This window comes from Haliaeetus albicilla, chromosome 4 (assembly GCF_947461875.1).
Source record: "Haliaeetus albicilla chromosome 4, bHalAlb1.1, whole genome shotgun sequence".
Classification (NCBI taxonomy): domain Eukaryota; kingdom Metazoa; phylum Chordata; class Aves; order Accipitriformes; family Accipitridae; genus Haliaeetus; species Haliaeetus albicilla.
Window position 1 is genome coordinate 26,822,553 of NC_091486.1, and position 27,173 is coordinate 26,849,725.

The 27,173-nt window shown below is 38.0% G+C and overlaps 1 protein-coding gene across 1 annotated transcript in view; it reads right to left on the reverse strand.

The window, feature by feature from the left end:
• TTN (titin) overlaps positions 1-27,173 on the reverse strand; it is a 245,450-nt gene that overhangs the window by 45,285 nt on the left and 172,992 nt on the right. Inside the window, exons 241-287 of the mRNA XM_069781541.1 lie at positions 26,712-27,011; positions 26,297-26,605; positions 26,015-26,205; positions 25,102-25,531; positions 24,286-24,594; positions 23,725-23,873; positions 23,602-23,634; positions 23,384-23,513; positions 22,984-23,283; positions 22,579-22,896; positions 22,194-22,490; positions 21,788-22,087; positions 20,752-21,066; positions 20,507-20,655; positions 19,455-19,605; positions 19,083-19,364; positions 18,690-18,992; positions 18,300-18,602; positions 17,910-18,191; positions 17,155-17,454; positions 16,761-17,063; positions 16,333-16,641; positions 15,968-16,249; positions 15,439-15,738; positions 14,998-15,291; positions 11,935-14,901; positions 11,511-11,831; positions 11,113-11,397; positions 10,606-10,905; positions 9,989-10,291; positions 8,038-8,313; positions 7,624-7,923; positions 7,231-7,533; positions 6,692-6,991; positions 6,279-6,566; positions 5,890-6,186; positions 5,498-5,800; positions 5,099-5,404; positions 4,015-4,302; positions 3,625-3,915; positions 3,243-3,530; positions 2,478-3,068; positions 2,280-2,384; positions 1,585-1,782; positions 1,204-1,500; positions 496-1,083; positions 100-402 (exon numbers count right to left, since the gene is read on the reverse strand). Of these exons, the coding sequence (XP_069637642.1) occupies positions 100-402; positions 496-1,083; positions 1,204-1,500; positions 1,585-1,782; positions 2,280-2,384; positions 2,478-3,068; positions 3,243-3,530; positions 3,625-3,915; positions 4,015-4,302; positions 5,099-5,404; positions 5,498-5,800; positions 5,890-6,186; positions 6,279-6,566; positions 6,692-6,991; positions 7,231-7,533; positions 7,624-7,923; positions 8,038-8,313; positions 9,989-10,291; positions 10,606-10,905; positions 11,113-11,397; positions 11,511-11,831; positions 11,935-14,901; positions 14,998-15,291; positions 15,439-15,738; positions 15,968-16,249; positions 16,333-16,641; positions 16,761-17,063; positions 17,155-17,454; positions 17,910-18,191; positions 18,300-18,602; positions 18,690-18,992; positions 19,083-19,364; positions 19,455-19,605; positions 20,507-20,655; positions 20,752-21,066; positions 21,788-22,087; positions 22,194-22,490; positions 22,579-22,896; positions 22,984-23,283; positions 23,384-23,513; positions 23,602-23,634; positions 23,725-23,873; positions 24,286-24,594; positions 25,102-25,531; positions 26,015-26,205; positions 26,297-26,605; positions 26,712-27,011 (16,137 nt within the window). The remainder of the gene's footprint in view (positions 1-99; positions 403-495; positions 1,084-1,203; positions 1,501-1,584; positions 1,783-2,279; positions 2,385-2,477; positions 3,069-3,242; positions 3,531-3,624; positions 3,916-4,014; positions 4,303-5,098; positions 5,405-5,497; positions 5,801-5,889; positions 6,187-6,278; positions 6,567-6,691; positions 6,992-7,230; positions 7,534-7,623; positions 7,924-8,037; positions 8,314-9,988; positions 10,292-10,605; positions 10,906-11,112; positions 11,398-11,510; positions 11,832-11,934; positions 14,902-14,997; positions 15,292-15,438; positions 15,739-15,967; positions 16,250-16,332; positions 16,642-16,760; positions 17,064-17,154; positions 17,455-17,909; positions 18,192-18,299; positions 18,603-18,689; positions 18,993-19,082; positions 19,365-19,454; positions 19,606-20,506; positions 20,656-20,751; positions 21,067-21,787; positions 22,088-22,193; positions 22,491-22,578; positions 22,897-22,983; positions 23,284-23,383; positions 23,514-23,601; positions 23,635-23,724; positions 23,874-24,285; positions 24,595-25,101; positions 25,532-26,014; positions 26,206-26,296; positions 26,606-26,711; positions 27,012-27,173) is intronic.

The following is a 27,173-nucleotide window of genomic DNA, read 5'->3' on the forward strand; positions in this document are numbered from 1 at the left end:
ACAAAACATTACATTACAGAGGAAGTTACTCTTACACTGTCTGAAAGTGCTCCCTGCCCATCCCACCCACTCCCAAAAAAGAAAAGGCATGGTACTAACATGCAACATCCTTGCATATGACTGAGTTTGAAGCATCGCTTGGTGGTCCAACTCCTGCTCTATTTTCTGCACTGACACGGAATTCATATTCATTTCCTTCCAGGAGACCAGTTACTTTGCATCTAAGATCTGAAACTGGTTTCTTTGTTGCTCTGACCCATCTTAAACCTTTCTTTTCTCTTCGCTCCACATAGTAACCTGTGATTTCACTTCCACCATCATCTACTGGCCTTTTCCAGGTAACTGTGACAGTATTTTTAGTCACATTTGTTACTTCTGGTTTTCCAGGAGGGCCTGGGGGACCTGTTAAGGAAGAAAAAAGTACAGTTAGAACAAAAATCAAGTCTTCAGAGATTAATAAAAACACACTGGAACTTCTTAGCTTGTTCTACATACCAAATCTATCCACCATTTTAACTGGTTCTGATTGTACTGCTTCACCCTTGCCGTATTGATTTACTGCTGCGACACGGAAAACGTATTCATTTCCTTGAATGAGCTTGGTGACAACATGCCTACAGCTTTCAATGTTTTCAGCAACCAACGTCCAGAGCAGTCGGCTAGTTTCTCTCTTTTCAAGAACATATGATTTGATTGGTGATCCACCGTCTTCTGCAGGAGGTGACCATGTAAGAGTCGCTTTTTCTGCTGAAACATTGCTGATCTCAATAGGCCCTGGAGGTCCTGGAACATCTAAAACTTTCACATGTATGCTCTCCTGCTTAGTGCCAAAAGGATTGGTTGCAGTGATTGTGTATTCTCCAGAATCTTTTCTGGCTGCATATTTGACAGTTAGAGTAGAAGAAGTTGGTGTGGTTTCAATGTGCACAATCTCTGAAGGTCTAAAATCTTTTCCAGCTTTTGACCATGCTGAAGTTGGAGGTGGTTTGCCACGGATACTAATAGCAGACACTGTAATGGTGTCTCCTGCTTTTACTGTTAAACCTTCCTTCAAAGTAGGATCGATAACAATGCTTGGTGCCTCTGTCAAAACAAACAAACAACCCCGATTGTTATAACAAGAACATGGGGGGGAGGAGGGGGGGGAGGATTTTCTATTAATTATTCAAATAAAATTCTACATTTTTAATGCCATCTACATACCATACTCATCCTTGCATATTATGGTGTCTGTGGGTTCAGATGGAGGACTGATAGCTCCAGCAGTGTTCTTTGCTCTAATTCTGAACTCATATTTGGAGCCTTCAGTAAGGTCAGTTACAGTAAATGCACAGTCTGGAACATTCACATGATTAGCTTTTGTCCAAGTCTTTGAGGGTAAATCACGCTTTTCAACAATATAGCCAGTTAACTTATGTCCACCATCATATTTTGGTTCTGTCCAAATGAGTGTTACTGAGTTCCTAGTTACATTGATAACTTCAGGTTTCCCAGGGGGATCTAAAAGAGAAAATAATAAATAGTGATCAAACAAAAATTACTTCATATTTCAGAATTTTCCTTTTTATTCTCCTGATGACTTACCAATAGGATCAAGTGCCACAACTGGTTCAGATGGCAGACTTGGTTTACCTACTCCAGCCAAATTGATTGCCATTACTCTGAATTCATATTCCAGACCTTCAGTTAACCCTGTCACTCTGAAATCTTTCATTCTTATTGGTGTTTTGTTTGCTCTCTTCCACAGAAGACTGTTTCTTTCTTTGACTTCAATGTGATAACCTAGAAGATAAATGGTGAGGTGAAAATATGAGGAGTTTTATAGAAATTTTCATTTCTCATAGCATTATGAAACATCATATTGCCTGTATGGCATGTCACATAGGCATTGTGCAAGAGGAACACTGAAAACCAGATTGAGAAATGGATGTGGACATACATTACAGATGTAAGATTGCAATGACGAGATGTTTGTAAATGCAAATTGTTAATTTTATAGACCCAAGTAATGTAACATATAGGTGACTTTGTTTTTCTTTCTTTAGATGTTTTGGCTCTGTACAAAAATATTGTTTCTCAGTTAGTGTTTTCCTGACTTTTAAGTTAAGTTTTTTTAAAAATTCATCATGGAGAAAGAGTAGGAAGTAAAACAGTGAATCAATCAATCAATCAATCAATCACTCAATTTGAAGCATAAACACCTGAGTTTTATCTTACCCTTTGACAGAGAGAAAGAACTATTAAGAACTGAAATACTAGGGAGGCTTTGGGGGATATACCTGTGATTGGTGAGCCTCCAGTTCTTCTGGGATCAGTCCAAGTTAAAGCTACAGATTCATGCCGAACATCAACAATGTTGGGAGGTGGAGGAGCATCTGGCACATCTAAACAATATAAAAAAAATGCAGTAACATTAAAAATAAATATCACCCCTAAAACTTTTTTTTTTTCAATTTTGAAAATCAATGGATACTTACCAAATGGATGTTTTGCAATGACAGGGTCAGATTTAAGACCTTCGCCTACTCCATATTTATTTTCAGCCCTGATCCTGAATGTATATTCATTTCCTTCATGAAGTCTTGTAACTCTAAATGTGGTTTTCTGGACTGCAGAGGCACAAGTCACCCACTTATTGTTTACATTATCTCTCTTCTCTAGGACATAGTTAGTGATTTCTGAACCACCGTCATCTTTTGGAGGGCCCCACTTTAAGGTTATAGCATCGGCTGTGACTTCTTCAAATTTCACCGGACCTGTTGGTATTCCAGGTTTGCCAACAACTTTCACAGAAATCGTGCCTTCCTTGCTGCCAACAACATTCTTCAGAGTTATTGTGTATTTTCCAGCATCAGCTTTCTGGCAGTCATATACTACAAGTGTGGTGTTAACTGCTGTAGATTCAAATGCAACTCTTCCACTCTCAGTAAGTGCCTGGTCTTCGTCTTTCTTCCAAGTTACAGCTGGGACAGGCTTGCCTTTAATTGGGATTTTAAGACGGAAATTGCTACCCTCTTTAGCTATATAGCACAAATCAGGTAGATCTCTTAAATCAAGATCAGGTGCCACTGTAAAAATAAAAGAAATGGGTTATTCAACTATGCATAAGCTCTGTGATAAAAGTAAGATGCCATTTTAAAGGCATCTGATTTGTATGTATGTATGGTAATGAAAGTAAGCATAAAATTAATGTATATGAGGTAAGTGAAGCATTGAATTAATGATCTTAAGTTGCTTCTTACCAACATCATCTCTTGCCACAACTGTGAGCTCTCTTGGGATTCCATATCCAGCATCATTTTGGGCTCTCACTCTGAAAGTGTATTCTTGTCCTTCTTTTAGATCTCTCATTGAAAAATGGAGGTTCTTTGACCGCATGACTTCTTGCCATTTATCTTCATCCATCAGGACCTCGACAACATATGCAAAAATACGGCTTCCACCATCACTGATAGGTTTTTTCCATACTAAATTGCATGATGATTTTGTTACAGCTGAAGCTTTTAGATCCACAACTGGCCCAGGTGTTTCTAGAAGGAAGAAAAGCATAGTAAGTGTCCATTCAAGCTAAAAATAGAAATTATTTGAATACTAAAATAGGTGAAATGGAGTCATTTTTCTTACCAGAAGCTTTAACAGCATCACGAGTTTCACAGGGGTCACCAATACCATATTCATTTTCAGCAAAAACCCTGAAGAAGTAAGATTTGCCTTCTTCTAAGTTGGTTATCCTGCAGCTTGTCTTTGGACATTCTGTTGTTACTGTGGACCATGACTTTCTTTCTGCATCACGTTTTTCAACGACATAATTTGTGATTGGACTACCACCATCTATTAGTGGAGGTTCCCATGTAATGAAGGCAGAATCCTTAGATGCCTCCTTTACAATCAGGTTAATTGGAGGGCCTGGAGTATCTAGATAAACACAACCCCACATTTGATTTAGTAAACAAACAAACAAATCCATTAAAAAGTTAACAAATACATTATAATAGAGAAAACCCTGACACTTACCAAGTACTTTTACAACAATGGTGTATGCCTTTTTGCCACAGCTGTTCTCCAGACTGAGGACGTATTTTCCAGCATCATATTTGTTTACATTTTCACAACGCAGGAAGGTATCAAAATCAGTTGACTTGATGTCTAATCCTTGTCTATCTCTTAGGTTGGCACCCACTTTAGACCATGTAATCTTTGGAGGTGGACGTCCTCTTACTGGCACATAAAGTCTCATTGTGACTCCAGCACGCAACACAAGGACTTTCCTTAGTTCAGCATCAAGTTCTCCTTCAGGAGGAACTGTGTGTTTAACAAAAACCATGCAATTAAAACATCATCTTTAAGACTATCACTAAAGTTACTGTGACAAAAAGTCCCTCTCTGCTGGCATTTCACTAGATTAACAAACTTGTTCTCATGCCTGTGATGATGTTAGTGAGTTAGTGACCCAACTCCCATTTCAAGATAATTTGCAAACTTGGCATTTTTTTTCACTGATTTCACTTCCTTTTTTTCTGCCTTTTCCACCATTTACATTACTTGTCATATGAAGAAGTATCCTATGCTCTCTAGAATTCAAAAGAATTTCAAAGCTTCCTGGACTGTTCTGCTTATCTTGAACCATGACAGTTCTGTGAAGCAATGCTTTTGTACATACAGCAAAATACATACAGCAGCCAACATGGCTCTTAAGGAATACGTGTCATATGATTAAATAGTGTGCCACATGGATGCTTAGAATAGTAATCTTGGCTTCAAATTATTTAGAAGAAATAAAGAAGACTGAAAGTTTTTAGAAGAGAGATCTGAAAAGTCTAATTTTAGCATTAGAGAAAGAAAAAATTCTTGAAGACACAAAATAGGAGGCAGAAGAGTATCTAGCATACAAATGAAAAAAGCAGACACCAGTCAGATTCTACTCACTTCCTACCTCCCCTATTCTCTTCCAGATTAACCACTTTCGGCCTATGTTTTTTGAGATATGACACATTCAAAATTAATCTGCCTCTGTGATCTGTGACAAACCCTGTCTTTGGAACCCATCCCATAAATTAAAACAAAAGTCAACAAGGTAATTTGTGTTCAGTGAACATACTTAAAATGTCTTTGGCAGTGTGTTTATCAGGAACATCACTTGGATCACTGTATCCAATCTTATTGACAGCATAAATGCGGAACTGGTACTCTGTATCTTCCATCAGCCCTGTTACCACAAATCGTGTAGCCTGTAAGTTCTTGGGTAGATTGCATCTGACCCAGTTGTCTGTGTCAGCTCTTTTTGCTTCCACTAGATAACCAATAATAGGGCTTCCTCCATCATATGCTGGTTTGCTCCATGACAGGCTTATCGAATTACGAGTAGTATCAACCACTTTCGGGAAAGCAGGTGGGCCAGGAGGATCTGAGAATTAAAATATCATAAAGTTATCGTACCAAGTGCTGTACAAAAGTATTTTGAAATAAACATGGAAAATATCTGAGAATTTTGGCTTACATTGAGGATCACGAGCATACACTGCTTTAGATGGTGCACTAGGCTTGCCAGGTCCAGCCTTATTCAATGCTATCACCCGGAACTCATATTCTGTTCCTTCTTGGAGTCCAGTAGCCTTAACAGTTCTTTCAATGACAGGCTTTCTGTTTACCTTTGTCCAGTTAAGAGCCTTAGTTTCACGCTTCTCAAGCATATAACCAGTTATTGGGGATCCACCATCACTAGCTGGTGGCTTCCAGCTAACAGTCATAAAGTCTTTTGTTACATTGCTAATTATCGGCGGATCACAAGGTCCGGGTACATCTGTGAAGATGTAGTTGAAAGTTATGTTCACATTCATAAGTGTACACAAAACACCAGTGACTAATGAAGCTATCCCACAAAGCACTTACCATATGGATTCTTAGCAACTGCTGGTTCAGTCAAGATAGGATCTCCAACACCATATTTGTTTTCGGCACATATGCGGAACTGGTACTCATGTCCTTCTATTAGTTTCTCCACTGTGCAGCTTGTAATGGGTATATTGGCACTGACTTGGGCCCAGTTTGGTCTACTTGTTTCACGCTTGTCTACAATGTAGTTAGTAATTTCTGAACCTCCATCTTCCAGAGGAGGCTCCCAAGAAAGCATTGCACGATCTGCATACATATGTTTGATTTTAACGGAGGCCGGTGGACCAGGCTTATCTAGAAGAATTAACATCACATTGTTATATCTCTATCTCTTGCTATATCATTTAACTATAAATGTATTTATTAACAGACAGTCTTTAGCTTACCAAGTACTTTAAGCTTAATGGTTGCTGACTTTGATCCACTTGCATTTTCAGCAGTAATAGTATAGTCTCCTGTTTGCTTCCTGTTAACACTGAACAACTCAACTGTAGCAAGATTTCTCTTAGTGGTGATCTTAACACCCTCAGTTGGCTTTAAAATTTCTCCTTCTTTCTTCCAGCTGATTGTTGGCATCGGCTTGCCATATACATTTGCCTCCAGACGCACATTAGTTCCAGCTTTTACTGTAAGCTGTGATTGCATAGACAGATCCAACTCTATTCTGGGGGGAACTGAAAGGAAAGAGCCAAAAAGTTAATAAATCTAGTAAGAGATAAACATCTTATTCTTCACATGAGTGTTAGTTCAATATGCACAGACTCTTATCAGAGTTCTCAAATGCTTTTACATTTCTTACCATTTTCTGGATGAATGGTCACTGGATCAGAAGGTTCTGAAGGTCGGCTAATGTTAACTGCTGTCTTGGCAATTGCTCTAAATTGATATTGAGCATTTTCTTCCAAATCAGTAGCAGTGTATTCTTCTAGGGGTATTTGATGTGGAGTTGTATTGCACCGAACCCACTTATCACCAGGTAATTTGCAAGCTTCAACAAAATAGCCAATAAGTTTGCTACCACCATCATGCTTTGGTCTTGTCCATATCAGTGATACAGTACTCTTAGTGACATCAATAACTTCAGGTTTTCCAGGGGGATCTAAGGCAAATAAGATCATGTTAGTCTGTTTTGCCAAAAAAGCTAACATATTTAAAAATGGCTTTAACAGTGCTGGATCTTATTTACAGCATACCCACACAGTGCGCTCACAGTGCAGTCACGGTAAATGTGAAAGTATAAACTTAAGGACAAACTGACGATCATAAAGAGTTGCAGATATATTCAAAATGACCATAAAAACAGTAGTCTGTTGCAAATGATTGGTATGTTTGACTTACCAACTGGTGCTCTTGCTGTGACAAACTCAGTTGGTTTACTAGGTTTACTTGCTCCAGCTCTGTTCAATGCATAAATTCTGAAAGTATACTCAAGACCTTCGATGAGCCCCACACAAGGGTATTCTGTGGAGCGCACAGCTGTGTCATTAGCTTTCACCCACAGTAAACTGTTCCTTTCTTTGCGCTCAATGAGATAACCAGTGATTGGACTGCCTCCATCACTATCAGGTTTATCCCAGGCAACAAAAATGCAGTCCTTATTGACCTTGGTAATACGTGCATTTTTTGGTTCACTAGGAACATCTAGAAAAAAATACAAAGATTACTATCAGTCACATGCTTTCTTACTAGGAGGACTAAAAATAGAAATGCTACTATCAAAAACTGACATACCAAATGGGAACCTTGCAATCATCTTGCCAGAAGTAAGCGGCTCAGAAATCCCAAAACGATTTTCAGCACGAACACGGAACATATACTCTTCTCCAGGAATCAGTTTTCCAATTCTGCAGCTTGTCTTTGTGACAGAAGCTAAAGCTGCTACCCAGTCTCCTCGGCTTACATCACATTTCTCAACTACATAGTTGGTAATATTACTGCCACCATCTTCGAGAGGTATATGCCATGCAAGAGTGCAAGCATCAGCATCTATTTCAGAAATATCAAATGGAGGCTGTGGTGGACCTGGTTTATCTGCACAAAAATATATATTAAGAAAAAAGGGTTGAAAGAAAATGACAAACACTAGAATATACTAAAAATAGTTTTGTATAAAGCTGGGTTTAAAAATAATCAAATGGAACATACCCATGACTATCACTCTGATTTTCTGGCTATCAGTACCAGAGCTATTTTCTGCAGTAAGCGTGTAAAAATCAGAATCTTTTCTAGTCACATCCTTAATAATAAGAACAGAAGACTTTTCTGCTTTATGCACAGCAAGGCGACTGGATGTAAGTACATCTTGATCTCCTTTCAACCATTTACAGACTGGCTGAGGCTTCCCATATACATGAGCTTCAATTCTCAGTTTCTTTCCAGCTTTAATGTGAACGTGATCAGGCATCAGAATCTTAGGTGGGACTGAAAAAAAATCACACACAAACATAAAATTCAACTTCTGTAGCATATTAATTTACTTTTTCTTATGTTTTCATATGCAAGTTCTCTGCTTCTCTCTCAAGTGGAATCACCAGTAGGAACAACCTGATAATTTTTAGTTTAGGTTCCACTTTGTCCTGGTTTCAGCTGGGATAGAGTTAACTGTCTTCCTAGTAGCTGGTATGGTGCTATGTTTTGAGTTCAGTATGCAAAGAATTTTGATAACACTGATGTTTTCAGTTGTTGCTAAGTAATGTTTAGACTAAAGTCAAGGATTTTTCAGCTTCTCATGCCCAGCCAGCGAGAAAGCTGGAGAGGCACAAGAAGCTGGGACGGGACACAGCCAGGGCAGCTGACCCAAAGTGGCCAATGGGGTATTCCATACCATGGGACATCCCATCCAGTATACGAACTGGGAAGTGGGGGCGGGAATCGCCACTCGGGGACTAGTGGGGTGTCGGTCGGCGGGTGGTGAGCAATTGCACTGCGCATCATTTGTACATTCCAATCCTTTCATTATTGCTGTTGTCATTTTATTAGGGTTATCATTATCATTATTAGTTTCTTCTTTTCTGTTCTATTAAACCGTTCTTATCTCAACCCACAAGTTTTACTTCTTTTCCCGATTTTCTCCCCCATCCCACTGGGTGGGGGGGCAGTGAGTGAGCGGCTGCGTGGTGCTTAGCTGCTGGCTGGGGTTAAACCACGACACACTTAGGGACAGCTAGAGATTCTGCAGTGGGCAATATCTATTCCAGTCTTACTTTTACATTCCTGTACAGTTTATAAGAGAATATTTTTGAGTTTGGATTGCCTTCTCACATGTTTATGTAGACTTGTGCACTATTAATGCATGACACATAATTCCCCTTTATATCAGGAACTTGCTGTTGCTCACTTATTGCTGACTTTCTACAAGAGGAACATGAAGGAGGAGAAAAGCAAGACTGAAGTTCTCACTGAACTTAACCCATTTACACAGTCAATCTTTTTATACTCTTGAATTATTCTTCAGGTAGAGCCTTCTCCTACTTCTTTTGCACAAAATCTTTCCGATTTCTTCCAAAAGAAACCTCGCAGTATGTTTGGTGTACTTTCATTCATTTGGTGTAGTTTTCATTCTCTTTTGCTCCTGTACCTCTTCTCTTCGTCTTTCCATGTCACAAATGAAGAAGGTTCTTCTCATCTGCCCCTTACCCCTACATCTTCCTGTGCTTCAGTGACCCTACAACCTTAATTGGGCCAACTTGTCCTCCCTGCCTTTCGCTTTACAGTCTCAACCAAGTCTACAATATAAACAACTTGTTTTCTCTTATCTTAAAACAGCTCCCACTTTTAGCCCCATTTATCTCTCAAAATACCACTCTGACTCTTTTTCTCTTTTATTTTAAGTTTGTTGAAGGTACTTATTATTTCTCTTTAGCTCCTATCTTCTGCTTCCAGCTGAAACCATACCTGCAAAATTCTTTAATAATTCTTAATTAGTGGTCAAGTCTCATCCTTTCTGACCTGTCAAAATATTCAATACAGTTAACCATAATCCTCCAGGTGACTTCATAAAACATGTCTTTCAGGGACTCAAAGAAGTAGAATTCTTGCTCATTTAATTATTAAAGCAGAATATTGCAACATAGGTAGTATTCAAATTGTTACTTACTGAGTTGTTCTTTAATTTCAAATAGTCCTTCAGTTTCTCTTGGCAAACTTACTCCTACAGCATTTCTAGCTGCCACTCTAAACTTGTACTTCTTTCCCTCTTTCAGACCAGCTACAACAATGGAGAGATCTTTAACAACTGAATATTCTGTCCAGCGATCCGCTGGTTGTTCATCTTCTTTGTAGCTAACAATGTACCCATCGACTTTAGAGCCTCCATCACGCAGTGGTGGCAGCCAGCCTAAAGTAGCACTATTCTTTGTAATTTCAGTAACTTCAAGTTTTCTTGGTGGATCAGGTTCACCTGTCAGGGAAAAAAAAGAAACACATTAAACATTGAATTTCCAAGATTTTCTGATTATTGGGTATTTGTTGAGTTATTGAATGCAATCTATGCTAACTCAACAAGGACAATATGGAAAAGAGCAAAATTCTTAACAATTGCAAAGGTACTATGTTCATAGATTGTATTATTTGAAAGAAAATGACACATAAATATTTATGTTTATCATTGAGTAGTTAGTATATTGTCCAGTTTAGAAGCACCAACTTTAAAAAAATGCAAAATCTTATTAAAATTAGAGAAAAAACATAAAACGTGCATAACGGCATACTTACTTAGGGGATCTGTTGCTAGAACTGGTTTTGGTATGTCACTTGGAACACCTGACCCATATTCATTTACTGCTGTTACTCTAAAGAAATATTCATTTCCAGGTACAAGATTAGCTATTTGGAAACTAGTTTTCTTTAGTTCTGCAGTGACTGTTCCCCAGGTCTTCCTGTCAGCCTCACGTTTCTGCAGTATGTAATGAGTCACTGGGCTACCACCATCATTCTCTGGAGGTGCCCATGAAAGATGGCATGACATTTTGGTGACATCTGAAACCTTGAAGTCCGATACAGGTCCAGGAGTATCTAGAAAGAAATTTCAATTTATGCTAGTCTTTTTTTCTTTAATAAGTTAAAATTAAAGGGGGCTAACAGGTTCCTATACAGGGGGAGTTAGTGTTAGCTGGCACAGTTTTGCTCAAAAACTGTGGCACCTGGGGATCATAAAAAATCCTGCAATGAACTCTCAATATAGTTAAAAAATTGTCTAGAGGTATTTCTCTCATTACTTACCCAGGACTCTGACGTTCACAAATACAGCCTTTTCTCCAGCTGCATTAACAAGTGTCAACGAATATTTGCCTGAGTCATCACGTGTTGAATTGGGAATGACACAGAAGGCCATAGTGTCAACCAGATCAACTTGTCCTTTTCTGATAACATTATCAACACCCATTCTCCTCCAGGTGACTTTTGGTGCTGGGCGACCCCTAATAATGGCAAAAAGTCTAATGGGGCATCCTGCCCTGACTGTGACTAACTTTCTCATGCTTGCATCCAACTCAATCTCAGGAGGTTCTGAAAGACAAAATTAAAGACATAAAATGCAAAGTTTAGCACATGAAATAAAATAAAACCACGGCAAGTAAAGATTGTATGTAAATACTCACAAAGAGGATGGGAAAACTCACCAAGTATTTCTTTGGGAGACACAGCTTCTTTCAGTTCAGCTGGTCGGCCAAGGCCAACCTGGTTTTGGGCAGAAACTCTGAACTCATATAATTGGTTCTCAACCAGGCTGGTGGCTGTGAATTCTGTATGAATAAGTTGGGCAGCAACATTGCATCGTTTCCATCCTGCTTCAGGATCAGCACCTTCAACTTTTGGTCTAATTTCCACAACGTATCCAATAATTGGAGCACCACCATCATACACCGGTTTTCCCCAGCCAAGGGTTATGGAACTCTTTGTGCTATCAACCACTCTCAAGTTTGTGGGAGGACCAGGTGGTTCTGAAAGACAATAAAAATTACAGATAAGAACACAGTTGTGCAATTTAGTAATCTGTTATGTTAACATTCAAATAAAATACAGTAGAATACTGTGGTATGATACCTATTGGGTCTTTTGCTACTACAGGTCTTGATGGCAAGCTTGGTTCTCCAAGTCCGACTTCATTTTCGGCACTGACGCGGAACTGATATTCATGACCAGGGATGAGATTAGTAACCTTCTTGCGTCTCTCTGGGATTGCAGTCTTAGTAACAGGAACCCATCTTAGTGATCGTTTCTCTTTCTTTTCTAAAATGTATCCTGTAATTGATTTGCCACCATCATATTCTGGTGGATTCCAAACTACAGTCATCTCTTCTTTGCTAACTCTTGTGACATCTGGAGGGTCGGGGCGTCCAGGTCTATCATATTTTGTTTTTGCAATAATGGGGTGTGTTTCTGTTGGTGGACCTGTGCCCATTTTATTCTCTGCACGAACTCTGAATATATATTCATTACCTTCAATGAGGCGTGTCACATTTGCATAGTTTGTTAGGACAGAGGAAGAGTATGTAGACCAAACCATACGCTTGCTTTCACATTTTTCGAGGATGTAGTTCTGTATTTCACAACCACCATCATCTTCTGGAGGGTCCCAAGTAACAGTACACCTATCACTTGAAATGTCAGTGACTTTCAAGTTTCTTACAGGACCTGGTTTATCCAAGACAATAACAGTAGCATATGCTACAAAACTACCAGCTGTGTTAGTTGCAGTAATCACATATTTCCCACCATCACTACGCCTTGATTTTGTGAGAACAAATTTAGATGTGTCAGAAGTTGTTTCAATACTGACTCTTGGAGATCTGGTTAGATCTGTGGCATCTTTGTCTTTTGTCCATACAACTTCAGGCTGTGGTTTTCCTCTGACTCCAGCTTCAATTCTAATTGTGTCACCTGCTTTCACAGTTAGCACCCCACTTAACTTCAACTCTAGCACTGGTTTCTGCACATCTTCCTTCACGACAACTTCAGCTGTTCTTACCCAGTCACTTTCACCTGCCTCATTCTTGGTTTGAACTCGGAATTGGTAAATCTTATTTTCAACACATTTATCTACCATGTAGTGTGTTTCCTTAATGCTGCCTTTATGAACCCTTTCCCACTCATCTGAATCTTTCAGTTTTCTCTCAACATGATAACTTAAATTGGGACTTCCGCCATCATAATCTGGCCTTCTCCATTTCAGATATACAAATGTCTTTCCTTTCTCTGCAATGTGAAGATTTTCTGGCTCTCCAGGCTTGTCAATAGGATTGATAGCGAGGATGGGAGTCTTGGTCTCTATGCAAGGACCTGGACCTATTTTGTTTTCTGCACAAACCCTGAAGAAGTATTCACGGTTCTCTCTCAGATTTGCCTTTACTAATCGTTTAGTGATATCAGAGGAGACAATTGACCATCCCCTCTGGTTTGGTTCACGGTACTCTACTATGTAATTTGTAATTTCAGAGCCACCATTATCTACTGGACTCTCCCAAGCGATCATACAAGAATCTTTTGTGACATAGCTTATTTTCAGGTTCTGACACGGTCCAGGTCTGTCAAGTACATTAACAACAGCAAAAGCTTGAGCATGTCCACAGCTGTTCTTAGCTGCTATTATATATTTGCCGTGATCAGATCTTTTTGCTTCTTTCACCTGCAGTTCAACATTAGGTAGATCATGGACTATTTCAACACGCTTTTCTTGGACTAGTACTTTGCCATCTTTAGACCATGTTATGTCAGGATCTGGCCTGCCTTTTACTTTACCAGTAATATGGATAGTTTGGCCTACTCGGACAGTAATTAAGTCTCGACAGGTCACGTCTAGGCTTACTTCTGGAGGAGAAAGAATATCCTTTGCAAGTACAGTTTCTGCCAGTTCTCTTGGTTCACCTTCTCCCACAATGTTGACAGCTTTTATTCGGAATTTATATTCATTTCCTTCTATTAACCCAGGTACTCTGAAAGCACACTGTCTAATGAGTTCATCCTTATTAATCCTATTCCACTGCGTAGTTCCAGTTTTCTGACATTCCACAATGTATCCTAGAATCGGGCTGCCACCATCTTTGAGAGGCTTTGTCCACACAAGATCAGCTGTTTCTTTTGTTTTGTCTTTTAATTTTGGATTTATAGGTGGTCCAGGAGGAGTGATAGGACGTGACGCTTTTATTGGATCAGAGCTTGGAGATGGTTTGCTTAAGCCCACCATGTTTTCTGCAAAAACTCTGAATTCATATGTGTTGCCTTCAAAAAGACCAGTGACTCTGTATTTCATATCAAGTATTGGTGTCTTATTGACACGCACCCATTTACCAGATGCTTCCCGACGTTCAAGCATATAACCAGTTATTGGAGTTCCACCATCAGATTTTGGTAGGGTCCAAGACACTGTTGCAGCATTTTCTGTAATATCATAAACAGTTGGTTTACCAGGAGGGGATGGTGGATCAAACCTATGTTTAGCAACTGTTGGTTCTGAATCAAGGGGTGCACCAATGCCTATCTTATTTTCTGCTCGAACACGGAAAATATATTCGCAGCCTTTCTGCAGTCGTGGAATCTTAATTTTTGTGTGACTTGTTCCAGAACTAACCACTCCCCAAGTTTCTTTCTTTGATTGACGCTTCTCAACAATATAATTTATTATAGGACTCCCACCATCATCTTTAGGAGGGCGCCAAGAAATAACCATATGTTCTGGTGTTACTTCAAGAATATTAATAGGACCAGTTGGCGGGCCAGGAACATCCAAAACTGTAAGATGTAGAGCAACAGTTTTGCTGCCAGCTGCATTAGATACTGTGAGTAGATATTCTCCTGTATCTTTTCTTATACAGTCTTTGATGGTAAGTACAGTTGAATAGTTGTCAGTCTCAATCTTGTGTCTGCCATCTGTTTTAATTTCAATGCCATCAGTAATCCATTTTGCAGTGGGAACTGGCACACCTCTCATAATTGCAGGAAGTCTCACTGTGGTGCCAGCTTTAACAACAAGACCTTCAATTAACTTCACATCTAGTTCCACAGATGGAGGTACTGAAATTAGAGAAAAATAGAAATTACCTTTTCAGGGGAAATACTTAAAGAAAGAGAGAAAGAATCAGTGAAACAACATGAAAAACTAAAAATTACCTAGCTTTTCTTGGCACTCTATTGGTATAGTTGTATCTGGAAGGCTAAGACCAACAATATTCTGAGCTTTCACACGGAATTTGTATATTTTTCCTTTTTGTAGGCCTGTAACAACACAGTCTAGCATAGGGACTGTCTGGAACTTTGTCCACTCATCTGCACCATCTTCTTGATATTCCACCAAATATCCAGTTATCTCAGCACCACCATCACGATCTGGTCGATTCCAAACAAGGGAAACTTCGGTCTTGTCAACATCTACATGATGCAGATTCTTTGGTGGCCCTGGAGGATCTTTTAAGACAGAAAACCAAAATGGTTACTAGGATGGCCAATCTATGGTAGCAGTGTACCATGGTCACATTAGTACCAACAAGATAACCTAAAAAATTACCAAGAACAATATGAACAAAACAAATCATATAACTGAAAAACACTTACGCAGTGGATCTATAGCTTTAATAGGCTTGAGTGTTTCCACATATGGGCCTCTACCAAACTGATTCTCAGCTGCAACTCGGAAGACATACTGAGTGCCTTCTATCAGATATTTAGCCATGTGACTGCGTTTCTTGGAGGATGACGAGATGGTTACCCACTGTGCAGAAGCTACATCTTTCCTTTCCACCACATAGTTTGTAATGACAGAGCCACCATCATCTTCTGGTTCCATCCAAGTGAGATAGCAAGAATCACTTCTAACTTCACTGACTTGCAGATTTCTGGGCGGACCAGGCTTATCTAGTATTGGCAAAAATTGAATCTGTTATTTATTTGATAACCAAAGCATTTTTTACAAAACCTGGTAAATTTCAAGATAAATTAATATATTTCATGTAATTTGTAGTTTTTTGCCTACCACGTATTTCTTATAACTCAGTTTATTGATATTTTCCAGACATTCCTTCATTTCTTAGTCTCTAATTATAGGATAAAAACATGCAGCATAAAAGGAACATCAAAAGATTACCTAAGACCACAACTTTTACTGAAACAGTCTTTGAACCAGCTGGATTTTCAACTGTCAGGGAGTAAATTCCACCATCTTCATGGACAGTGTTACGAATTTCAAGCTTACTGCCAACTCCTGTAACCTCAATATCAGCTTTGGGTGAGACCTCATGATCTTCTTTCTTCCAAGAAACTTTTGGGAATGGAACACCTTTAATAACAGCACTAAGTCTCAGGGTATCTCCAGCTTTTACATGCTGTTCTCGGGCCATGTTAGCATCAAGTATCAGCTCAGGAGGTTCTGGAATCAAAATGATACGTTTTTAGAAAATGAGGAAAAAAAATCTCTTCTTAGATAAACTCATCTGATTTTATTAAACTCACCAAGTCTGTCCTTTACTTCTACTGGATCAGGAACATAGGCTGGTTCAGATTCACCTGCTGCATTGACTGCCTTGACCCTGAACTTATAGGTCAAACCCTCAGTAAGGCCAGTGACTTTGTATTTTGTTTCAGGACAAGAATCTGCTGTGAGATTGGCCTTTTTCCATTCTTCATCTCCAACTTTCTGATACTCAACAAGGTAGCCAATTATCTTGCCATTACCATCATGGCGTGGTGGTTGCCAAGATAAATCAACTGAATTTTTAGTTTTATCTACTGCTTCTGGATTAATAGGTGGACTTGGTTTTACTGTTAAAAAAGCAAAAAAAAAAAGAAAGAGATGGGGAAAAAAGGAAACTATTAAAATTATTTTCTAACTGAAATGAGGAGTGCATTAAAATTTTGAGAAATGAAATTTAATACTTTACCGATTGGATCTCTAGCGAAAATTGGCTTTGAAGGTGGACTAGGATCACCAATGCCAATTTCATTTTCTGCTGAAACACGGAATTCATATTGACAGCCTTCAAGGAGGTCAGGTACTTTGAACTGAGTACTGGGGAAAATTGGGTCTTTGGTAACTCTGACCCATCGTGTAGCCATTGTTTCCTTCTTTTCTACAATATAGTTTGTTATTGGCTTGCCTCCATCATATGGCTTGTTCCAAACTACTACTGCAGAGTCTTTGGTAACATCCTTAATGATTGGTTGTTCAGGTGCATCAGGAACACCTGGGTGAAAAGAAAAAAAAAAGAGCTTATGAGCACTACAAACAGAGTAAAGATTAAAGTATCAAAGTAAGATTGCAAATGAATAACATACGGAAACGGTCCTTGGCTTTCATCTCATCAGAGATGAGAGGATCACTTATGCCATAAAGATTTTCAGCATAAATTCGAATTTGATATTCTTTTCCTTCAAGCAGCTTAGGAATTTTGCATGTTGTCTTAACTGTGGCAGATGTAACTGGCATCCACAGGTCTCTGTGTGCATCCTTCTTCTCAATAATATAATTTGTAATTTCACTGCCTCCATCATCTAATGGAGGTTTCCAGGAAACTATCATATGATCTTTATGAACTTCATCAAATATAACTGGGCCTACTGGAGGTGATGGGCGATCTGTTTAAGGAAAAATAAAGAATACACATGCTTTTATATGAACTTCACTTAATGACATAAACAGTGTCAATACAGTAAATGTATTATGAAATTAGAAACTTGGCATCATAGTTTTAATAAGGAATCAAGACCTCAAGACTATTCCTCTTTAATAAGTGTTTGACTTGCCAAACTTAATTCCTTATTGCTTATATGGTATTTGGTGATTGACATTTTCTACAGTGTTGACATTGTCTAAATGCATGTAGAGACATTAAGTTATTTGTGCTGAATAAACCAAGCCAGAGTTAACTATGTACTCAAAATAAATAAATAGTATTTCAGTATAAAAGAGAATGCAATAAATCAAGTTATTGTAATAAAGAACCCATTGTAATATTTATATTTTATATAATTCAATGAATTATAATCACTACTAAAAATCACAGACAATACTGTTGTTCAGTAAAACCTACCAACAACATTAACTTGACAAAATCCTTTTCTTGATCCTGTGCTGTTCTCTACAGTAACACAATATTTGCCTGAGTCTTCACGGACAGATTTTAGTATCCCCAAGCAAAGAGTTGTAGGAGTTGTCTTGATCTTTGTACGGTCATCTTCTTTCACAACAATATCATCCTTTAGCCAAGTAACCTTTGGTGCAGGTTTGCCTGAGTAACGTCCAGTCAGGCTGAAAGCTTCACCAACCCGAACAATAAGCTTGTCTCTAAAGTCAAGATCAAGTGATGGAGGAGCTGAAAGACAATATTAAAAAACACAAATATCAGCAACATTAATAAGAAAAGTAAGGAATCAGCAAATGTAATCAGTGTTTTCAAAAGAAATATGAAAAAGATACATACCAATTTCATCCTTGCATGTGATTGGTTTTGTACAAAATGATGGCTTGCCTTGCCCCACAATATTACAAGCACTCACACGATACTCGTAGGTGTCACCCTCTTTCAAGCCTTCTACAGTGTATTTCCTATCAAGCATTTTCTCCTTTGTAACTCTGTGGAATTTTTCTTTTCCAATGAGACGGCTCTCTAGAACGTACATGGTGATATCTGAACCTCCATTATATTTTGGAGGGTTCCAAGTTAATGTAACAGAGTTCTTGGTAACTGCTTTTACTTCTAGGTCTTCTGGACGGTCAGGAACAGCTGTGAATAAGCAAAAAAATATGATAAATGCATTTTTCTGCATATTTATCTTATATGATGGTAATCCAAACCTGAAAATATACTTACTTATTGGATCTCTAATGACAATCTCTTTTGTTGTTTCTGTGAATGGACCCATGCCAATTATATTCTCAGCTGCAATTCGGAAGAAGTAGGCTTTCCCTTCAGTGAGTCCCTGAACAGTAGCATTCTGTCTTGTAACTGTGCAGGTTACTGGAGTCCAAGCTCTATGGTCAGATTCACGTTTTTCAATTATATAGTTGGTAATAGGAGAACCACCATCATCTTCTGGAGTAAACCATGTCAATTTACAGGAGTCATTGGTGAGGTTCTCAGTAAGGAATGGCATTCCAACTGGGCCTGGCACATCTGAAAGCAAAAAAGAAATGCAGTATTTAAGTATACATGCTGAATGTTATGAAATTTTACTTGTTTACAAGGACTAAAGTTGCTATTTACCTAGCACATCAACAATAATAGTCTTCTTCCGCTCGCCACCGGCATTTTTAGCAAGAAGAGTGTATAGACCCTGGTGGCTCCTTTTGCAGTTCTTGATGACCAAAGAAGAACTAATAGCTGTTTCTTCTATTTTGGCTTCTTCTGGTAAAGCTTGGCCATCCCTGCTCCAAGTCACTGTCGGGGCTGGTTTTCCTGAGACGTATGCTATGATCCGAATTACTCCTCCAGCATGAACAACAATTCTGTCCCTGACACTTGCATCCAAATTAATATCAGGAGCCACTGTGGGAGGTGAACAAAAAAATTCAATGTTTTTTTTTTTTCTCACTTTGACTTAGAGGTACTAAAAATGTAAATGTGAATGATAAATACCAATTCTGTCCTTCATTTCAATAATGTCTGTAACTTCTCCAGGCTCTCCAATGCCAGCAGCATTCACTGCTCTAACTCTAAATTTGTAAAAACATCCTTCTTTTAATCCTGCCACAACGAACTTGGTTCCTCTAATTTCTTTATCTTTTACCTGGAAAAAAATATTATAACATCAGCTAACATCAAAGTATCATCAATTTCTTTGTTATGTTTGAAACAATCTTAAATCAGATGTTGTTCCAGTTTACAAGCACAAGACAGTTTCAAGCATACATGGATTTAGCTCACACAGAATTCTTCAGAATCTATGTAAAGAAATACAGGACATGGACATACAAGCTATTCTGAAGATTCACCCTTTTGATAATTCTAACAGACAAGGATGTTACAGCAATTACAATAGTCTGTGGTCTCAGAAGAACTATGTGTATTATTGGACATATAAACTCATATAAGTGAGAGTGGCAAAAAAAGGAATTCTTTGTTCTTTTTAAACCCCAATATGATGCCTGTTTACCTGGAAACAGTGCAGGAAATTTAGGCATTACTTCAAATGCACCCAAAGGTTTATGGACATACAAAATATAACCAAGGTATGCATCAGTTAAATTTTCAGTAATGCATTACTGAAAAAAATATCAGTTATGCATCATTGAAAAAGGTAGGAAAATGTAGGGACATAGTAGTTGCAAATGATTTGGCACAGTTTGATACCAGTGAGACTTACTCTTGTGCCGGTTCTAACTTGGTGTTGTCTTCTGGTCTTTTACCACCTATTACCTACATATTTTCTCACATCTTTAAACAGAAATTTAAAAATTCTAAGTTTAGGAAACTGCAAAGTTAACTTCATGTGGTGGAGGGTCAATTACTGACTTTTACATTTGGTCTTATATTTTAAACATATGAAGATAATTATGGTGCAAAAATACGAACTTTTAGAAAATAACTTGCATAGCGAAAATTTGTAAAAAATATGTTTTCTGGAGCAATTTCTTTTGATAGACACACAGAGAGGAGAAACACAAATTCTGTAATAGTTTTCCACCTACCCGTTCCCATTCTTCCTTTCCTTCCTCTTTATACTCAACAATGTAGCCAGTGACCCTAGAACCACCATCCTTTAGTGGTGGAGTCCACTCCAAGTCTACAGAGGACTTCGTCCAATCAGTAACTTTTGGAATAGGAGGGCCAGGTGGGGCTGAAAGATATCATCATACCATTACAGCATAACAATATATTCTATGTTCTTATTTGAATATTTTCAATTTAAAAAATAGGAATATAAAATATTTACCAATAGGATCTCTAGCAATTGCTGGATCAGATGGCATGCTTGGTGGGCCAACACCGGCTGCATTGATAGCTGAAACACGGAACTGATATTCAGAGCCTTCAATAAGTCCTGTAACTCTGTATGAAACTCCCAGTGTCATAGGTTTGATAGGATCACGGTTAACCCTAGTCCATCTCTTTCCGGTAGTCTCTTTGCGCTCCAACCAGTAACCAGTAATAGGAGAGCCACCATCATGTTCTGGTTCTTCCCAGTTTACAGTCATTGAGTCACGTGTTATACTGCTAACTGTTGGCTTGTCACAAGGTCCAGGAACAGCTGGGAGACAAAATTAACACATAGCTTGTAAAAAAAAATGCTAAAGGAAGGTGGAGATAGCTAGAGTGCAAAACAGAGTTATGCGCTCACACGGTCACAGTTACATTAGGTAGTTCCTTATCCTCGCGAGACTCCTTCCTTTATTCTCCTTCCCAACCCAATTCAGGTACATATACTTCTGTGAAATGTAAAATATCTTTCTTTCAAATAACAATTGTCAAAAGTGATTTTTTCTCGCCTTCCTGGATCAGTACATCTTTTCAGTGCCCAGCCTAACCTTGAATGTTTTAAGAATGATTTTCTCTTGCCAGCTTAATATTCCTTCTACATCAGAGCTACTCTGCCTAATTTCTCTTTCAAAACTGAAGGCAGGAAATTGACTCTTCCTGATCTATGAGGTCAATAATGTCTCAAGTACAACAGAACGACCTGAATCTTAACAGATAAACCCTTATTTGTATATTTAAACATTAAAAAAGCTTGTTATTGTATTTTAATGTATAACAAGATTGTATTTTAATGTATAACAAGGAGGGAGAAAAGTATTTTTAAGTACTACACATGCTTTTAAGAACTAACTATTAATACTAAAACTCTTCAAGCTGTTCTAGAAAATTCACTTACGTGAAGAGAGAAAACTAGTAGTGGTACTTAACAGATGCTGTACATATACCAGCGTGTGAAATGAATTGACATAATTTGAAAGCATATTGCTACTTACTGAAAAGGTTTCGTGCTGTTTCTGGTTCACTATCCAAAGGTTCTCCAATACCATATTTGTTTTGTGCCATAATGCGGAACACATATTCATGGCCTTCCATCAACTTGGGAACAGTGAATAAGCATTCCTTAGGCTCATTAGTAACGGGTACCCATGTCCTCCTATTTGCTTCTTTTTTCTCTATAACATAGTTCGTAATCTTAGAACCACCATCATCCAATGGAGGAAGCCATGATATTGTCATTTTATCAGCCAAAATGGATTCAAATTTAATAGGTCCCACTGGAGGTCCAGGACGACCTAAATGATACATTTTATAAAGAAGAATTAATTCAAATGCTATTAAAACAAAGTATCACATGAATGCTGTGAATTTATGTAATGCATAAGAGGTCTTGATATCTACCCAGAACATTTAGTCTCATCTCCTTTGAAGCAGTTCCCAGATTATTTACAGCTGTTATAGTATATAAGCCTGTATCACTTCTGCGAGACTGTTGAATCAATAAAGTGCAAGTATCTTCAGCAATGATCTTGTTGACATGTTGATCATACAGCACTGGTGTTTTGTCATCTGGTTTCTTTGGAGAAGCTTTTAGCCATGTTAACGTGGGGAAGGGCACACCCTTTATCTTGGCCACAATGTTAACATCTGTTCCTTCTTCAACCTCCATAAATTCTTTGAGTTCAATAGATGGTGGGCCTACAATGAAATGTTGGAAAAATGAACATAAAAATACTTCACAATTTTGAAATGGAATTTGCATTTACTGGTATCAGTTAGTACTTACATGTCTGGTCTTTGACAACAAGTGGGCCAACAGTGGCTGAAGGCCTGCTAGGACCTGCTATATTTACAGCTTTTACTCTGAATTCGTATTCTCCACCTTCTACAAGATCCTCAACAGTAAACTTTGTTTCCTCCACGTCACGTCTGTTGCATTGCTTCCAAGTCTCTTTCACTTCTCCAGTACGATCCCAGCGGAGACATTCAACATTATAATGTGTAACAGGAGCTCCACCATCATTCTTTGGTGGTTTCCATGTCAAGCTCACCGTGTTCTTGGTTACAAGGCCAATCTTTAGTTTAATAGGTGGATCAGGAGGATCTTCAGAAACAAAACAGAAATGTGAATAAATCCACTGTACAGTACCATCTGGTTTTAAAGAATTTGTCTGACTTTGATTTGACTTACGGATTGGATCTCTGGCTGTGGTCCGTTGGATGGTTTCTGCAGGAGGACCAACACCAAAACGATTTTCTGCACGTACCCGGAAGAAATACTCTTGGCCAGATATGAGATCAGGTACAACAAAGGAAGTACTTCCACAGTTTGCATTCACTTTAGTCCAGGCCTTCCCATCAATAGTTCTTTTCTCTATAACATAGCCTCTGATTCTATCTCCACCATCGTCGTCTGGCATCTTCCATGAAAGTTTACAACTGCCTCTTGTGATATCACTTACTTTTAGGTCTTTTGGTGGACCTGGGACATCTGTTAAGGTAAAAGCACAACAGAAACAATTTTACATAAGTATGTAGAAAAATAAGACTTAAATCTAGTATTTGAATACTTCAATATGTGTAAACCATACCAAGCACATTGACTCTGACATGTACAGTTTTTTGTCCTGCTTTGTTCTTTGCTGTAATACTGTATCGTCCAGAATGACTTCTGTTGCACTCAGGGATGATAATCACTGAACGTGTATCAGTTGCTTCCACCTGTGTATTATAGAAAGAAAGAGAAATTATAGAACTTTATTTATGTTTGAAAAATTCAACAATACTAAAGTTACAAAAATTGCTTTACCTGAGCTTCTTCAGGTACACTATGACCTCCCTCCTATAAACAAAGGAAATAATGTAAATATAAAAGGGGATAAGCTTAAATGTCTAGAAACACATGTAGAAAAAAACTTTTTCTTTTACTAACCTTTGCTGTTGTCTTTGCTTTTCCTTCAAACTCCCAAAATGTTTTTGGAACTGGACGACCCTTGATAACAGCAGGGATTTTAATTGTTGTGCCAGCACGACAAGAGAGGAAATCCTGTGCTCCAATATCAAGGAAGATTTCTGGTTCCTCTGCAAAAATATTTTAATATATAAATTTTAAAAGCTACTGAAAGTAAATTTCTGTCAGCATTGAGCTAAAACCCCACACAAACATGTAGAATGCCTGTTTATGTGAGAAAGGTTAGGTGTGCAAAAAGGAAGCTGGGGAGTATATGAATAGAAAAATTTGTTGTAGTCATTTCTTCATAAAACCCACATTATTTCCTTAGTATGACTGTAGGTGCTCATCAGTTTTCTAATGGATCCTGCTCTGGCAATTGTCATCATGACATGTTCAAAAATGTGTGTCAATCGTCTGTTACTTTTTTGCATAATTGTTTGTTCAGTTTTGTCTTTGGCTTGCTTGGCATCCTGCTTGAAAATTCACAGCAGTAGGCAGCATTTAGATATAAATGCATAAATTAATTCCCAGAACACTTACCTAAAATATCTTGGACAGGTATTTCTGATGTTGCAGGACTTGGTTCTGATTCTCCAGCAGCATTTACAGCTTTCACCCTAAATCGGTATTTTCTGAGCTCTTTCAAGTTGGGAATAACACATTCACAAGTAGGAAAGAGTTTGTCTCCTTCATTCACCTTCTTCCAGTCAGTACTACCTTCATCCTGCATTTCAACAATGTATCCTTTTATAGGACTGCCACCATCCTTTTGTGGAGGCTTCCACGCAAGAGCTACGGATGATTTGGTTTTGTCTTTGACCTCTGGGCAAGATGGTGGACCAGGCACAACTTGTAAGACAAAAGCAAGTAAAAATTACCTGAGAGTTAGTGTCTGCCTTTATTTTTCTGAATAGTTTCTAGAAGAATGCAAATATTTTCATCTTCTTTTGTCGTACATAATGTGTATAATCCTAGAACATGCATACTAATTACATATATTACATATATTAGTAAGGGATACTTAAGGTACAAGGCATAAAGATTGAACTCTTTAACAATAAAGAAAAACAATAATATAAAAATCTGATTCTGAACACAAGTTTATTTGGCAATGTTTGTATTGGTGTAATCACAGTTTAAGGTTCATAAAAGAGGTAAAAAAATTAAATTAAGACTATATTTAAAATGGTGAAAAAAAGCAAATCATGAAACTACTTTGTGTCAATATATTCTTTTTGGTTTAATGAAAACAAAGCATTGGATTAATTGCACTAAATTCAGTATAAAGTATAGCAGCACATTTTGGTTATAGTTTGATATAATCCTTAAAAATAGTCATACAAATTATATACTTACATATGGGATCTGCTGCTAAGGCAGGATCTGATGGTTCACTGGGAGGGCCAATTCCAGCAAGATTTTCAGCCATAACTCTAAACTGGTATTCAACACCTTCAGCCAAACGAAGCACATTGTACTCTAGACCTTTTACTGATGGCTTTGTTACTGGAGCCCTGTTAACACGTGACCAGTAGACACCTCCCACTTCTCTCTTCTCCAACCAATAGCCAGTTATTGGGCTGCCACCATCATTCAGAGGAGGCTCCCAAGCCACCAGCATTGACGATCTGGTGCAACTTAAAATTTTTGGCTTTCCAGGAGGTCCAGGAAGGCCATAGGGATCCTTAATAACAACTTTCTCTGAGAGGCATTCATCACTTATTCCATATTTGTTTACAGCCCGGACTCTAAATTGATATTTTTCATTTGTTGTGAGATTCCATACCTGAAAAATAAGATTTAAATCAATACTTAGCTACTTTCAGAATAAACTCATTTGAAGTTATGCAGCAGTTTTCACTTTAAATTCTGTCTTGGAATTTCATTGGCATACCTATATTTAGGTACTACACAGCGGTATGTAATGCCCTAGGGATATTCTTATTTCACGTACATAGGACCAAACATAAATAAAAATGTCATCATATTTGTTTTTGCAGTTGGTAAAACTGTGAATAATGCTGGGAAATGGGAGGGAAGAGATCTTCTAAACTCAGCTGAGATTAAGTAGCAAAAGAGAACAATTTATTTTGTTTTGTCACATGAGGAAAACACACATACATAGATGGGCAACATTCATCCAGTAATTTTGGAGTGTAAATGGAGCATGAGCACAGGTATCTATGCAAGTAGCAGATTTCATTAGATGTGTACTATTGTTATTTTTAATGCATACTAAAGTATGTAATAAAGATATTTTATAAATTACCCCATATCTTCTCTCAACAGCACTTTTGGAGACTTCTTCCCACTCAGATTTCTTCCTACTAGCATCACGTTTCTCAATAATGTAATGGGTAATTTCACTACCACCATTATCAAGAGGTGCATCCCATGTTAAATAGCATGAATCTGCTTTAATATCAGAAACAGCAAGATTTCTTGGTGGAGAAGGACGATCTGTATGAAAGCAATAGAGCATAGAATTACATTAAGAAAAACGCAAAAGCATTTTATTAGCTGTCATTTTATTAAAATGTCATGTCCTTACCATATACTTCAACATGCACATTGCGAAATGCAATGCCAAGACGATTGGAAGCTCTCACAGTGTAAGTGCCTTTGTCATTCCTCACTGCTGCAGGCAGGGTAAGTTCAGTTTTTGCCTCACTTCTAGATACTTCTTCCTTGGTTATCTTAAGTGCACTGGATGTTTGGTCAATTAAAACTTCATTCTTGTCCCATTCAATCTTTGGCATTGGCAGACCTGTCACATCAGCAGGAATATTAACTGGTTCTCCTGCCTTCACTTTGATAGTATCTCCTCTCACAGCCAAGCGTAATGTAACAGTCGGAGGTACTGAAAACAAGAAGGAAAATGACAGAGTGAAGATAGAGATGAAACAGAGAAATTGCCTTTCAGTGTTACAGAGATATTTGTATGGATTTCTTTAAAGCAGATATACCTTCATCATCTTGTATAACTACATTGAGAGGCAATGATGGTTCACTTTCTCCAATAGCATTGACAGCTTTGACACGGAATTCGTACATATGAAGTTCATCAAGATTTTCAACAAGAAGAGATGTTTTTGGACAGAGTCTTGCATTAACTCTTTCATAGTCTTTTGAATCATGTCTCCTCTTCTCAACAATATATCCTAAGACAGGACTGCCACCATCACTACGCGGAGGCTTCCAATCAAGCGTAATTGTTGACTTTGTCCTTTCTGTGTACATGAACCTCTCAGGTGCTGTTGGAGGACCTATTAACACAGATAAATCATAATGAAAAAAACATTAAAAAAAAGAGAATTTTAAATCATATGAATACAGTAGGTCTCGATTTTTAAAGCCATAGCTTTTGTATGCAAAGTATCTGAGTATGGTTATGGATAGTATAAAATTTCTCATGTATGTGGATAAAA